Here is a 15,471-nt window from a genome sequence, read left to right on the forward strand (position 1 = left end):
AGAATCGGGCCACCATCTAGTTTAATACATAAAGTTATATATATCATATTCTTCACTCTTTGCAGGTCTTTATCGTCATCGTAGAGATATTACTTTCCCTGAACTTCGCCATTGCAGCTGACATCCACCTGGTGAGTAAAGGAAAATTCTAAACTATACTTGTAAAGTCCTCTCCTCGCGACTGAGCTGTTTACTTATGTCTCAAAGATTTTCATTTTTCTCTGTGGTCACTTTGTCCAAGTTCTCTTGTTTTGTTGGGTTTTGTGTCTTTCCTCTACTTACTCAGATTATCCTATTGCTTCAGTATGTGGTATCTCCCAGAAGACGTTCTACAGGACAGGCCATAGTTATTATGGTGTCTGGCCTGACGGAGACAGCTGAGAGCAGCAATGTCATCGGAAAGGTAAGTAGATGTTATTGCTTCCAGAATGAAATATGAACATCCGTTTTAGCATGAGGTCTTATTCATACAGTGCCTTGTGTGAAGCTGTATTTTAGTGGTAGCCTCCATTTCTGCATACAGAATCCAGAATATACAGATGTAGCAGGTGTAAAATTAACTTTCAGAGGTGAGCATAGCATGCGCCTGTAGTTACTGTAAAAGAGACTCTCATTTTCTTTGTATTGGGGTTTCCACATTAAAGGGAACCTGTCAGCAGGATTGTTCTCAGAAACCTACAGCCATTGTCAGGTTGGCGCCATTATACTGATTAAAATTATACCTGGTTGGTGAAATCCGTCTTGTGGTTGTTGTTTATTCTTTATTTTCAGGTGTGAGTTAATGATATGCATGTGCCCCAGGGCGGCCTGTTGGGGTCTTCATGTGGTGCTCTAATTACCTAGGTATTCACCAGTATGGCTTCTGACAGGTCACTGATCCCTCAGTGACCTGCCCCCTATTTTACATAATGAATATTATATATTTATCTTAAAAAAATAGCACCACCGAGGTATCATTTTAGTCAGTATAATGGCACCAACCTGACACTGTCTGTAGGTTACTGTGCACAATCCTGCTGTTAGGTTCCCTTTTAAGCAAAATGAACTAATGTTTATAGGAACTTTGTTTCCTATACATGAATGTTTATGGTGTAATAAATGGTTATTTGACTAATGCTACATCTGTAGGCTGCATACATTCAGTACAAACATGCAGACTCAGTACACATCCAGTACAAATCTATTACCCCGACAGAAAACAAATAGAACGTATATACAAGCAAACTATTCTAATCTTGTGGTCAAGAAAGGCCGTACTGGGCCTCTGGCCCTTGAGGGAGGCCGCCATGACAGGGTGACATGGGACAATAGGGAGCTCATAGGAAGGTTGGGGGTTATAGGGTTAATAGGAGCTGATGGGAGGGACAGAGTTTTTTGAATTTGAAAAGGAAGGAGGGGTCGGAGGCAGGGTGGGGGGGACCTTATAAAAGTGGGTGGCCACGTGAGGGGGGAAACCATTTGGGTACTCACCAGCCAGAGAAAGAAGCTCCTTTGTACCCATGCGATGGACGTCGAGGCCTTGCTGCAGCAGCTCCGGGACGCAGCAGACACCCAAGGGACAGACTGGCTGCAGGCTTCGGTGAATAGCCTGCTTCAGGGGTCGGTAGCTGGAGACTCCATCGCCCCTCCAGCAGGACTCCGGCCGTGGAGGTCCCGTCCTCCGGCGCGCCTAAGTCCTGAGGCTACCCCCCGGGTCCGGCGCCGCATTCGGAGCCCCTCCAGGGACCCTCCAGCCAGGGCCGGTGGACGCGTTCCCCCTGCTCCTCGCCCGCAGGCTGGGAGGAATCCACCCCAATGGCAGGACCTATGACAGGGGCCGGGTTCCCCCCCCCCGCGGCACAGAGGCGACGGGATTTGGGACCAGGAGCGGCAGGTGCCAGCGTTCCGGCTGGCCCTGCTCGGCGTGGAGGAGCGCAAGGAGCCAGCGGCCGGCAGCCCGCCAGCCTGTCTCCCAGCACACCGGATGGAGCGGCACACGGAGGATCTTCAGGCCATGGAGCGGTGGGGGCGGCTCCGGTGAGCAGCGGGCAGCGATCGGCTGCCTCGATCGGCAGCGCTGCAGCGTCGCCTGTTATGATCAGGTGGCGTTGGAGCAGCATGAAATGACCTTCGCTGGAGCAGTGGTAACTTTACTGACCGCAAACCCTGATCCTATCACCGCAACTAGAAGTAGCCGTGGGGTGTGCCTAACCAGACCTAGACACCTCGACACAGCCGGAGAACTAAATATCCCTAAAGATGGAAATAGGAAAACTCTCTTGCCTCAGAGTAGACCCCCAAAGGATAGGTAGCCCCCCACAAATAATGACTGTGAGTAGGAGAGGAAAAGACACACGCAGACAGAAAACAGGGATAAGCAAAGGAGGCCACATCTACCTAGATAGGAAAGGATAGTACAGGATACTATGCGGTCAGCATAAAACACTACAAAATATCCACAGCAAGAAAAATACAAAAAAACTCCACCACCTAACTAAAGATGTGGAGAGTATATCTGCGACTCCAGCGAATCCAACTAGACTGAGAAAAACAATAGGCACAGTCTAGCAGGAACAAAATAGAAACAAGATCAGCACAGAAGATAAACACACAGCCGTGTGTCTAAAAAATGAAGCAAACACTTATCTTTGCTGAAATGGCAGCAAGCAGGAGAGGCCAGGCAGGAACCAACACTTCCAAAGGAACATTGACTACTGGCAAGGACTAATGAGTCCTGCACAGCTAAATACCCCAGTCCGAATTGCAATTAGCAGAAACACCTGTGCAAGACTGCTGCTCAGGAATAACTGCATTACCATCAACAACCACCGGAGGGAGCCCAAGAGCAGAATTCACAACAGTCGCCGCTCGGCCAAGATGGCGCCGCTGCAGGGCGCACGGCGCCACGTGACAGAGGACTACGGCAAGATGGCGCCGTATCATGGAGTCCTGCGCCTGCACACCAGGGACCTCCCAAAGATGGCGGCGCCCTGTGGACCACGGTGGCAGCTCCGAGGGGCCCTGCAATTCTTGCCGGTTCGCCTGCTTCTGGCGGCGGGCAGCTGGTAAGGCAGGTTGACCCGGGAGCTGCGGAGCCACCAGCAGACGGAGCCAGCACGGGACCAGCACACCTTCGTCAGGACCCAGGACCTTCGGCTGCTGGGTTCACAGCGCCCAGGCAGCCAGGTGAGAGCCAGCAATTTCCTATATTTAACCCCCGCTTAGCTCCTAATCAGATTAGGGAACGGGAGTCATTTATGGGGGGGCTAGCAGGGGGATGGGCTTAATACTACATGGCCTTAGAGATTTAGCTAGAATATGGTACAGGGGCCCTCAGGGCGGGGGTCACCTGTAGCGGCGTGGTTAGATAGCGCGGAAGGGTCAGCTGGGATAGGGAGGTTAACAAGCTCTGAGGTAGTGTCGCAGTGTGGGGGCCAGGGTACAGCGGTCTCAGCTGCGTCGGGGGGGCGGCAGTGAAGCAGGAAGGGGGACGGGGTCAGCCGACTCAGGAGGTGCGACCCATAATGAAGGGGCTAGCAAAGAAAAGGAAAACGAGGAGACGGTGCGTTTGGATGATTCCGCTAGCAGTGAAGTATATGTATGTTTTGAGGGACCGCTGGGGTCACATTTGAAGGAGGAGGTGAAAGAAAAGATATGGAAAGGGGATTATGTGGATATTTTTTCATTATTACCGTTAGAGAGATTTAATATTGATAGGTTAAGAAGAGACGATTCCAAAAAAGATGACGAGGAGAGGAGGAGCTACCGTCTGATCCCTCGTTCGTTTTCTAACTGGTTGCAGGCATTTGCTATATTGGCGAGTGTGATAGGCGAAAAGGCACCCGAAAATTGTTCGGGACTTTTTTGCTATATGGATGCAATTGGGGAGGCTTACAGGGTATATGGCGGGCTAGGCTGGCTGAGGTACGACGAGCAGTTCAGGCAGCGCAAGGCGGTCCGACCGGGTATACGTTGGGATCATAAGGACATAGCATTATGGATGAGAATTATGGCACCGGTTAGAGCGAATCAGGGAACCCAGCCATTTCAAGGGGGCGCCGGGAGTTCAGGGCAGTCAGGACACTCGGTCGCAATGCAGAAGGGACTGTGTTTCTCCTTTAATGAGGGGACATGTAGGTTTGGGAGCAAGTGTAAATTCAAGCACGAATGCTCAGGTTGTAGGGGCACACATGGGGCGGCTAGATGTTTCAGAGGGAGAAAAACAAGAGGGGGAGACGGTGCTGAAAAAAGGGGAGACACCGGTGCGGCTGGACGCGATGGAGGTGTATCTAAATAGATACCCAGATGTAGCAGCAGCGTCACTTTTGAGGGAAGGTTTTGGTTATGGTTTCAAAATTCCGTTTATTGAGCACGATGTTTGTTTGTCAAAAAAGAACCTAAAATCGGCATTGCAGTTTCCTAGCGTGGTTTCTGAAAAATTGAAAAAAGAGGTTGATCTGGGTAGGATGGCGGGACCTTTTCCAACGGCTCCAATCAGTGATTTGAGGGTGTCACTGCTAGGAGTGGTTCCGAAGAAGGAGCCTAACAAATTTAGGCTTATTCATCATTTATCCTTCCCAAAAGGTCTGTCAGTGAACGACGGTATTGACCCTCAACTGTGTGCAGTTTCTTACATGTCTTTCGATGTGGCAATGAATCTGGTATGGCTGTGTGGTAGGGGGGCTTTGATGGCAAAAACGGATATCGAGGCGGCGTTTCACCTGTTACCAGTGCACCCTGAGAGTATGCACTTGTTAGGTTGTTTCTGGGACGGAGGTTTTTTCATTGATCGTTGTCTTCCCATGGGCTGCTCGCTATCGTGCGCCTATTTTGAGACGTTTAGTACGTTCTTGGAATGGGTTGTTAAGGATGTATCTGGTTTAAATTCTTGTTTACATTACCTTGATGATTTTATGCTTGTAGGCCCGCCACAGTCTGCGGCTTGCTCAATTCTACTGCACACGATGGAGAGGGTAGCAAAAGGTTTCGGAGTTCCGTTAGCGGCTGATAAAACTGTCGGGCCAGTGACGACACTGAGTTTTCTAGGCATAGAGATTGATACCGTGGCAATGGAATGTAGATTGTCTGATGACAAGCTAGTCGCTTTTCGGGAGGAAGTTAGAAAAGCAAGTACACGGCGCAAGATAACGCTACACGATTTACAATCGTTATTGGGCAAGCTGAACTTTGCTTGCAGGATTATGCCGATGGGCCGCGCATTTTGTCGGCGTTTGTCTTTGGCGACGGCGGGAGTAAAGTCTCCCCTACATTTCATCAGATTGACAAAGGACTTGAAACAGGATTTGAAAGTGTGGGCTCTTTTCTTAGAGGAATACAATGGTAAATCCATTTGGATTCAGACAGTTGAAAATGTGGTGGATTTAGGTTTTTTCATTAACGTGATTGAAAAGCGTGGTTTCAATTTGCGGTATCGCGGTCAGGTGTTGGTGGCGGAGTGGCCACTCAAGTGGCGAGAACAGGGTTTGTTACAAAACCGGATTTTACTTCAGTTATTTCCTCGAGTAGTGGCGTTGTCAGTGTGAGGCGAGACGGTGATGAATAAGAAAATCTGTTTTTCTTGCGAGCATGCGGGTGTCGTGGAAGCCATCAATACGTTATCTGCGGCGTCTCCAGAAGTAGTCAGGATACTGCAGCATCTGGTTTTCTTGGGCCCAAAAGCTTAACTTGTGGATTGCAGAGGATTGTAAGTCAACTGAGCCTACTAATGCTGATGATGTCCTTTTCCATTCACAGTGGCATCAGTCTCAGGGGCCGAGGCCTTACTTGGATTCAGCGGGCTGGGAATGTCCAGCAGAGCTGTGGAACCTGCCCTTAGGGCCGTAAGGGAGTTGTTTGCTAGATCGCTGTCAGAAAGGTCTTGGCTGCAGTATGATCAGGCTTGGAGTATATGGGAGAATTGGAAGGTGTCCTACGGGTCTGGTATGGATGATGAGAGCAGGCTGCTGTTGCTAGTAGGGCATGTGTGGGAATCGGGTTGGTCGGTGGCCAAAGTGAGTAAGTTCCTAGCTGGTTTAACATTTGGTTTTAAGGCTAGAGGTTTGCGGGATGAGACAAAATCATTTATGGTGACGCAAATAGTAAAGGGCTGGAAAAAAGGGCAGAAGTCGTTGGACGGCAGACGTCCGGTCTGTTTCAAAGTGCTGTTAAAAATTGGTAGGCAATTACGGGTTGTTTGTTTTTCAGATTGGGAGGTGATTTTATTTCAAGCGGCTTTTTCATTGGCGTTTTTTGGGGCATTCTGCCTGGGGGAGTTGGTCAGCCTTTCAAGATGCAAGGGAGGGGGTTTACGGAGGGAAGACGTGGATGTTATGTCAGATAGGGTGGTTGTGTTCATTAGGTCGTCAAAAACGGACGTAGCCGGGAAAGGTTGTAAATTAGTGTTATTTCAAGTTCCAAATTGTCCATTGTGCCCGGTAACCTGCGTGGGTAAGCTAATGAGAAGAAGGGGTGTATTATCCGACCCATTGTTGGTTCACGCAGATGGTTCTTTCTTGTCGTGCTTTCAATTTGTTTCAGTATTTCGGAAGTGTTTTTTAGACGGGGGGAATTTCACCGGCAAAGTACAGTGGGCATTCATTTCGTATAGGGGCTGCAACGGAAGCAGCCAGGAGAGGATTGGGGGATGAGGTGGTAAAAAGAATTGGGCGGTGGGAGTCAGAGAGATTCCGGTCTTATGTTCGCCCGGGTTTGGTTTAACTTCACGGGTTACGTATTCAGGGTTTTTTTTTCTTGAATTGATCGGTGTTAACCCCTTAATCCCATATGACGTACTATCCCGTCCAGGTGACCTGGGACTTAATTCCCATGGACGGGATAGTACGTCATATGCGATCGGCCGCGCTCACGGGGGGAGCGCGGCCGATCGCGGCCGGGTGTCAGCTGCCTATCGCAGCTGACATCCGGCACTATGTGCCAGGAGCGGTCACGGACCGCTCCCGGCACATTAACCCCCGGCACACCGCGATCAAAGATGATCGCGGTGTGCCGGCGGTGCAGGGAAGCATCGCGCAGGGAGGGGGCTCCCTGCGGGCTTCCCTGAGACGATCGGTACACGGTGATGTGCTCACCGTGTACCGAGCGTCTTCTCCCTGCAGTCCCCGGATCCAAAATGGCCGCCGGGCTGCATTCGGGTCCTGCAGGGAGCACTTCCGGGTCAGGATCAGGCTGCAGCTGCAGCTCTAATCCTGCCCGGCTGTATGTCAGATCACCGATCTAACAGAGTGCTGTGCACACTGTCAGATCGGTGATCTGTATTGTCCCCCCCTGGGACAAAGTGAAAAAGTAAAAAAAAAAATTTCCACACTTGTAAAAAAAAAAATAAAAAAAAAATTCCTAAATAAAGCAGAAAAAAAAAATATTATTCCCATAAATACATTTCTTTACATAAAAAAAAAACAAAAAAACAATAAAAGTACACATATTTAGTATCACCGCGTCCGTAACGACCCGACCTATAAAACTGGCCCACTAGTTAACCCCTTCAGTGAACACCGTAAGAAAAAAAAAAAAAAAACGAGCCAAAAAACAACGCTTTATTATCATAACGCTGAACAAAGAGTGGAATAACACGCGATCAAAAAGACGGATATAAATAACCATGTTACCTCTGAAAACGTCATCTTGTCCCGCAAAAAACGAGCCGCCATATAGCATCATAACCAAAAAAATAAAAAAGTTATAGTCCTCTGAATAAAGCGATGCCAAAATAATTATTTTTTCTATAAAATAGCTTTTATCGTATAAAAGCGCCAAAACATAAAAAAAATGATATAAATGAGGTGTCGCTGTAATCGTACTGACCCGAAGAATAAAACTGCTTCATCAATTTTACCAAACGCGGAACGGTATAAACGCCTCCCCCAAAAGAAATTCATGAATAGCTGGTTTTTGGTCATTCTGCCTCACAAAAAAATCGGAATAAAAAGCGATCAAAAACTGTCACGTGTCCGAAAATGTAACCGATAAAAACGTCAACTCGTCCCGCAAAAAACAAGACCTCACATGACTCTGTGGACCAAAATATAGAAAAATTATAGCTCTCAAAATGTGGTAACGCAAAAAATATTTTTTGCAATAAAAAGCGTCTTTCAGTGTGTGACGGCTGCCAATCATAAAAATCCGCTAAAAAACTCGCTATAAAAGTAAATCAAACCCCCCTTCATCACCCCCTTAGTTAGGCTAGGTTCACATTGCGTTAATGGGTTAACGCTAACGGACAGCGTTGCACGGCGAAAATGTCACAATTAACGCCGTGCAACGGGTCCGTTAGCACAACCATTGACAGCAATGTGATTTTCAGGTGTAGCGCATCGCTAGAGCGTGCCATTTTCGGCTCGCGCTAGCAAGGTGCCATTCTTTTGTGGCGCGCCTCAGACGCTGCTTGCAGCGTCCGCGGCGCGCCCGAGGTCCGATCCCCGATCTTCCAGAGCGGGGACGTTAACGCGACCACTAAACACGACACCTAAAAAGACATTGTGTTAGCGCAATCCGCTAGTGCTAAACGGATTTCCCTAACGCAATGTGAACCTAGCCTTAGGGAAAAATAATAAAATTTAAAAAAATGTATTTATTTCCATTTTCCGGTTAGGGTTAGGGTTAGGGTTAGGGCTAGGGTTGGGGCTAGGGTTAGGGTTTGGATTACATTTACGGTTGGGATTAGGGTTGGGATTAGAATTAGGGGTGTGTCTGGGTTAGGTGTGTGGTTAGGGTTACAGTTGGGATTAGGGTTAGTGGTGCGTTTGGATTAGGGTTTCATTTATAATTGGGGGGTTTCCACTGTTTAGACACATCAGGGGCTCTCCAAACGCGACATGGCGTCCGATCTCAATTCCAGCCAATTCTGCATTGAAAAAGTAAAACAGTGCTCCTTCACTTCCGAGCTCTCCCGTGCGCCCAAACAGGGGTTTACCCCAACATATGGGGTATCAGCGTACTCGAGACAAATTGGACAACAACTTTTTGGGTCCAAGTTCTCTTGTTATCCTTGGGAAAATAAAAATTTGGGGGGCTAAAAATCATTTTTGTGGGAAAAAAAAGGATTTTTATTTTCACGGCTCTGCGTTGTAAACTGTAGTGAAACACTTGGGGGTTCAAAGTTTTCACAACACATCTAGATAAGTTCCATGGGAGGTCTAGTTTCCAATATGGGGTCACTTGTGGGTGGTTTCTACTGTTTGGGTACATCAGGGGCTCTGCAAATGCAACGTGACGCCTGCAGACCAATCCATCTAAGTCTGCATTCCAAATGGCGCTCCTTCCCTTCCGAGCTCTGCCATGAGCCCAAACAGTGGTTCCCCCCCACATATGGGGTATCAGCGTACTCAGGACAAATTGAACAACAACTTTTGGGGTCCAATTTATTCTGTTACCCTTGTAAAAATACAAAGCTGGGGGCTAAAAAATAATTTTTGTGAAAAAAAAAAGAATTTTTATTTTCACGGGTCTGCGTTATAAACTGTAGTGAAACACTTAGGGGTTCAAAGTTCTCACAACACATCTAGATAAGTTCCATGGGAGGTCTAGTTTCTAATATGGGGTCACTTGGGGGGGGTTTGTACTGTTTGGGTACATCAGGGGCTCTGCAAATGCAACGTGACTCCTGCAGACCAATCCATCTAAGTCTGCATTCCAAATGGCGCTCCTTCCCTTCCGAGCTCTGCCATGAGCCCAAACAGTGGTTCCCCCCCACATATGGGGTATCAGCGTACTCAGGACAAATTGAACAACAACTTTTGGGGTCCAATTTATTCTGTTACCCTTGTAAAAATACAAAGCTGGGGGCTAAAAAATAATTTTTGTGAAAAAAAAAAAGAATTTTTATTTTCACGGGTCTGCGTTATAAACTGTAGTGAAACACTTAGGGGTTCAAAGTTCTCACAACACATCTAGATAAGTTCCATGGGAGGTCTAGTTTCTAATATGGGGTCACTTGTGGGGGGTTTGTACTGTTTGGGTACATCAGGGGCTCTGCAAATGCAACGTGACTCCTGCAGACCAATCCATCTAAGTCTGCATTCCAAATGGCGCTCCTTCCCTTCCGAGCTCTGCCATGCGCCCAAACAGTGGTTCCCCCCCACATATGGGGTATCAGCGTACTCAGGACAAATTGGACAACAACTTTTGGGGTCCAATTTATTATGTTACCCTTGTGAAAATACAAAACTGGGGGCGAAAAAATTTTTGCGAAAAAAAAATAAATTTATTTTAACGGCTCTGCGTTATAAACTGTAGTGAAACACTTGGGGGTTCAAAGCTCTCAAAACACATCTAGATAAGTTCCTTAGAGGGTCTAGTTTCCAAAATGGTGTCACTTGTGGGGGTTTTTAATGTTTAGGCACATCAGGGGCTCTCCAAACCAACATGGCGTCCCATCTTAATTCCAGTCAATTTTGCATTGAAAAGTCAAATGGCGCTCCTTCCCTTCCGAGCTCTGCTATGCACCCAAAAAGTGGTTTACCCCCACATATGGGGTATCGTCGCACTCAGGACAAATTGCACAACAACTTTTGTGGTCTAATTTCTTCTCTTACCCTTGGGAAAATAAAAAATTGGGGGCGAAAAGATCATTTTTGTGAAAAAATAAGATTTTTTATTTTTACGGCTCTGCATTATAAACTTCTGTGAAGCACTTGTTGGGTCAAAGTGCTCACCACACATCTAGATAAGTTCCTTAAGGGGTCTACTTTTCAAAATGGTGTCACTTGTGAGGGGTTCCAATGTTTAGGCACATCAGGGGCTCTCCAAACGCAACATGGCGTCCCATCTCAATTCCAGTCAATTTTGCATTGAAAAGTCAAATGGCGCTCCTTTCCTTCCGAGCTCTGCCATGCGCCCAAACAGTGGTTTACCCCCACATATGGGGTATCGTCGCACTCAGGACAAATTGCACAACAACTTTTGTGGTCTAATTTCTTCTCTTACCCTTGGGAAAATAAAAAATTGGTGGCGAAAAGATTATTTTTGTGAAAAAATATGATTTTTTATTTTTACGGCTCTGCATTATAAACTTCTGTGAAGCACTTGTTGGGTCAAAGTGCTCACCACACCTCTAGATAAGTTCCTTAAGGGGTCTACTTTCCAAAATGGTGTCACTTGTGGGGATTTCAATGTTTAGGCACATCAGGGGCTCTCCAAACGCAACATGGCTTCCCATCTCAATTCCAGTCAATTTTGCATTGAAAAGTAAAATGGCGCTCCTTCCCTTCTGAGCTCTGCCATACGCCCAAACAATGGTTTACACCCATATACGGGGTATCAGCGTACTCAGGACAAATTGGCCAACAATTTTTGAGGTTCAATTTCTTCTCTTACTCTTGGGAAAATAAAAAATTGGGGGCGAAAAGATCATTTTTGTGAAAAAATATGATTTTTTATTTTTACGGCTCTGCATTATAAACTTCTGTGAAGCAATTGGTGGGTCAAAGTGGTCACCACACATCTAGATAAGTTCCTTAGGGTGTCTACTTTCCAAAATGGTGTCACTTGTGGGGGGTTTCAATGTTTAGGCACATCAGTGGCTCTCCAAACGCAACATGGTGTCCCATCTCAATTCCTGTCAATTTTGCATTTAAAAGTCAAATGGCGCTCCTTCCCTTCCGAGCTCTGCCATGCGCCCAAACAGTGGTTTACCCCCACATATGGGGTATCAGCGTACTCAGTACAGATTGTACAACAATGTTTGGCATCCATTTTATCCTGTTACCCTTGGTAAAATAAAACAAATTGGAGCTGAAATAAATTTTGTGTGAAAAAAAGTTAAATATTCATTTTTATTTAAACATTCCAAAAATTCCTGTGAAACCCCTGAAGGGTTAATAAACTTCTTGAATGTGGTTTTGAGCACCTTGAGGGGTGCAGTTTTTAGAATGGTGTCACACTTGGGTATTTTCTATCATATAGACCCCTCAAAATGACATCAAATGAGATGTGGTCCCTAAAAAAAAATGGTGTTGTAAAAATGAGAAATTGCTGGTCAACTTTGAACCCTTATAACTCCCTAACAAAAAAAAATTTTGGTTCCAAAATTGTGCTGATGTAAAGGAGACATGTGGGAAATGTTACTTATTAAGTATTTTGCGTGACATATCTCTGTGATTTAAGGGCATAAAAATTTAAAGTTGGAAAATTGCGAAATTTTCAAAATTTTCGCCAAATTTCCGTTTTTTTCACAAATAAACGCAAGTTATATCGAATAAATGTTACTACTAAAATGAAGTACAATATGTCACGAGAAAACAATGTCAGAATCGCCAAGATCCTTTGAAGCGTTCCAGAGTTATAACCTCATAAAGGGACAGTGGTCAGAATTGTAAAAATTGGCCCGGTCATTAACGTGCAAACCACCCTCGGGGCTTAAGGGGTTAATGTTTATTCTCTTACAGAACACGAAAAAAGGCTGGTTTGGACTATGGGACACTCGTTCGTGTTCTGGGCGGCGGAGAGGGCAGCGGTTCGTCCGGATGGCCGGCAGTTGGGTTTTTCGCGTGACGTTGCAACGCTGAGATGGATTGGAAAAAGGGGGATGACTTGGAGTCAATTTTTGCCCGAGTTTCATCGTTTCGTGCGTTGAGATCAGGTCCCACAAATTTTAGTTATTCACCTGGGGGGTAATGACTTGGGGAAAAGGCCGTGTAGGGAACTTATAAAAGACATTAAGTTCGACATGTTGAGGTTGTGGGCAATGTTTCCCAAGGTTTTGGTGGTTTGATCGGACATCGTCCCGCAGAATGTTTGGCGGGGTGCTAGTTCACCAGAAGGGGTGAACAAAGCAAGGATCAAGGTGAACAAAGCTGTTTCGCATTTCATGGCAAGGAACAGAGCGGTAGTGGTGCGGCACATAAATTTGGAGTCCGGCACTGGAGGTTATTGGAGGTTGGATGGGGTGCACTTGAATGCGGTTGGTACCGATATGTGGTGTATGGCGATCCAAGAAGGCATCGAAACAGCTTTGAAAGTGTGGAGGGACATAAATGTCTAAGGGGTTAGAACATTTATGTTTGTGGCAGGGGGTGGTGGTCCTCGAAGTTGGTGGAAGTGGAAAATGGCGGATTGATGTGGGGGGGGGGATCTCAATAGGTCCTGGACTCCCCGGGATGATTTGAAATGGTCAAAGGGGTATAGATAATCCCATGGAGGGGATTATTAGGGGAACCACAAACAGGTGTGCGGTTTTGGCCTGGCGGGTGGAGTTTGCCTCCGAGCTGGTGCATAGCGGCTGGGGGTAAGGCGGATATAAGGCCAAAATAGGTGGGACGGTTGGCTGGAAAATGTTCAATACATGTTTCAGGCTTCGAGGATCATCCACTTCCGGGGTTTATTGTTATAATATTGTGGTATGTTTAAATGTTAATAAACGGCTGCTGTGGCCAATTAATCCAACCTAATTGTCGTGTGTTTTAATAGGGGGTATTCTCTTGCCGCAGGAGAAGGGGGAGGTGGCCGTTATCCTGGGGGTGTTATGAGGTAAGATAAAGGGTCTTACATTAGAGCTCACAGGAGTCACAGATACCCGTTGTCATGACAAAACTCCAAAGACAAGATGACCTGGTGCTCTGCCAGATTATCTGCTGAAGAAGGATGCCACCTGATCTGAGGCTGAGTGTATTATTGGAACCAGTGTTGTTCATGCTCTGGTGGGTGGGAGCTCCTCCACTATCTGTAGTGAGGCACCTTCTCCTTCCATGACCTTTTAGTCACCAAGTATACAGTGGCTGCGGTCCGGGAAAAATCTTTTGGTAAAAATTTGGTGCAATCTTCTTAATGTATTTACATGTATGAAAGTTATTATCCATCCCTTACATAACTATTACTCTATTCATATCTACAGATATCTGAATTTATCAAAGCAGGAAAGGATGATTCTGATCTATCGAAGTTCCACAGTCTGCAGTACGCCCTTGTGAATTGTCCATTTCTGATGGCGATTGGAGGAGGTTTATTTTTGGCAACTTCCCTCTTTCTTGAAAATGATCGCAAGCAAGCAGAGATGGAGTCTGAAGGTGCGTGTAGAAATATGTTCATTATCCTGTCATGTCTCTTGCAGAATTAAAATAAATAATAGCAGAGATTGAAAGTTAGCACTCACCGTCCCGTGTAAAAAAAGAGTTTTATTCTAACTAAGTTCAACCGTACTAGGACACATTGAAGCGTAGTTTGACACGAAACGGCTATCGTCGTCCATGTGGCTGAGATCCTCCTGCATGCATGTTTTCATTTTAGCTTGAATAAAACTTTTATTACAGGATGGTGAGTGCCACCTTTCTATCTGCTACTATTGGATATTTTCATATGGCGTAGCACCCGTGGTTCCTGCGCGTCAGATGGTTCCAGTGAGCGGTCCGGGAGTCAAGGACAGTAGTAAATATTGCTAGATTGCCTCTATTTTCTTTTTTCCCAGAATTAAAATAAAGCCCCACATTGGATTAGAATATGTTCTATTATCTGTAAATGTAGTACCCAGCATCTTCACATCTACATAACCTGTTGCTAGCTAGACACTGATAAACGCAACAGACACTATTAGGACATCATTATGACAATACTATACCTACTTTTATCCAAGATTAACATACTGAATTCTTCGGAATATAAGTTGCACTTTTTTTTCCCCAAATTTGGTCTAAAAATGGGGGTGCATCTTATAATCCGAATGTAGCTTACCAGCTGCGGTAGAGCGGGGTCCCAGGGTCACTGCTGCAGAAAGGTTCTGGTGGTGGTTGCAGGAGTGGGGCGTTGCTACTGGTCCAAGGCTGGTAGGAGGTGATGTTTATCAGTGCAGGGATGGAGAGCTCAGCTCTCGAGATCTCTGCTCCCAATATCTCAATTGCGCATTCACTGCCCCCAGCAGCCATTTTCCAGTAGGTCACTGCATTGAAAAGCATGGAAAGTACGGGGGCTCCCCGCTTTCACAAGATGTTGGTGGGGCTACCTAACTGCTGAACACTACTTCCTACCATCCTAGGGCTCGCAATTGCCCCACTCCTGCCTATGCCGCCACCAGCTTCCTTCACAGGGGACCCCGCTCCACTGTCACTAACCCCGAGGTAAGTTCCAATAAAAGCGAATTATAAGGTTAACCACCATTTTATATAAAAAAAATCTCTTTTCCTCTCCAAAATTTGGGGTGCATCTTATAATCTGCAAAATACGATATTTCCTTATTGGTTGTGAAAACGGTGTTTAACTCTGTAAAAATTGTATTTAAAAGAATAAAAAAGCAAACTAAAATAAGGTTCTGGGTAATTTTTGGTGATATCTTCTTGTAGCCATATAGTTCTGAAGATTAGTAAATACCTTGCTTGCTTTGCACCTCTCACTCCTGCTGTAAATAACACATTACCTCTTATTACTTTAGTTCTCATCACCACAGACTAGCTCCACCATTGCAGGGATTTGAAGACTGTTCTACAAATCAAAACCAAAGTGGCCTCTATGTTATGATCACATGACCTGCGCATAAGAAAAAAATGGACA

The 15,471-nt window shown here is 46.0% G+C and overlaps 1 protein-coding gene across 1 annotated transcript in view; it reads left to right on the top strand.

Moving 5' to 3' along the window:
• LOC138671583 (protein spinster homolog 1-like) overlaps window positions 1-14,052 on the top strand; it is a 34,327-nt gene extending 20,275 nt beyond the window's left edge. Inside the window, exons 10-13 of the mRNA XM_069759761.1 lie at window positions 66-131; window positions 287-403; window positions 13,826-13,997; window positions 14,042-14,052. Of these exons, the coding sequence (XP_069615862.1) occupies window positions 66-131; window positions 287-403; window positions 13,826-13,997; window positions 14,042-14,052 (366 nt within the window). The remainder of the gene's footprint in view (window positions 1-65; window positions 132-286; window positions 404-13,825; window positions 13,998-14,041) is intronic.
• The last annotated feature ends 1,419 nt before the right edge of the window (window positions 14,053-15,471 follow it).

Source organism: Ranitomeya imitator, chromosome 3 (assembly GCF_032444005.1).
Source record: "Ranitomeya imitator isolate aRanImi1 chromosome 3, aRanImi1.pri, whole genome shotgun sequence".
Taxonomy (NCBI): domain Eukaryota; kingdom Metazoa; phylum Chordata; class Amphibia; order Anura; family Dendrobatidae; genus Ranitomeya; species Ranitomeya imitator.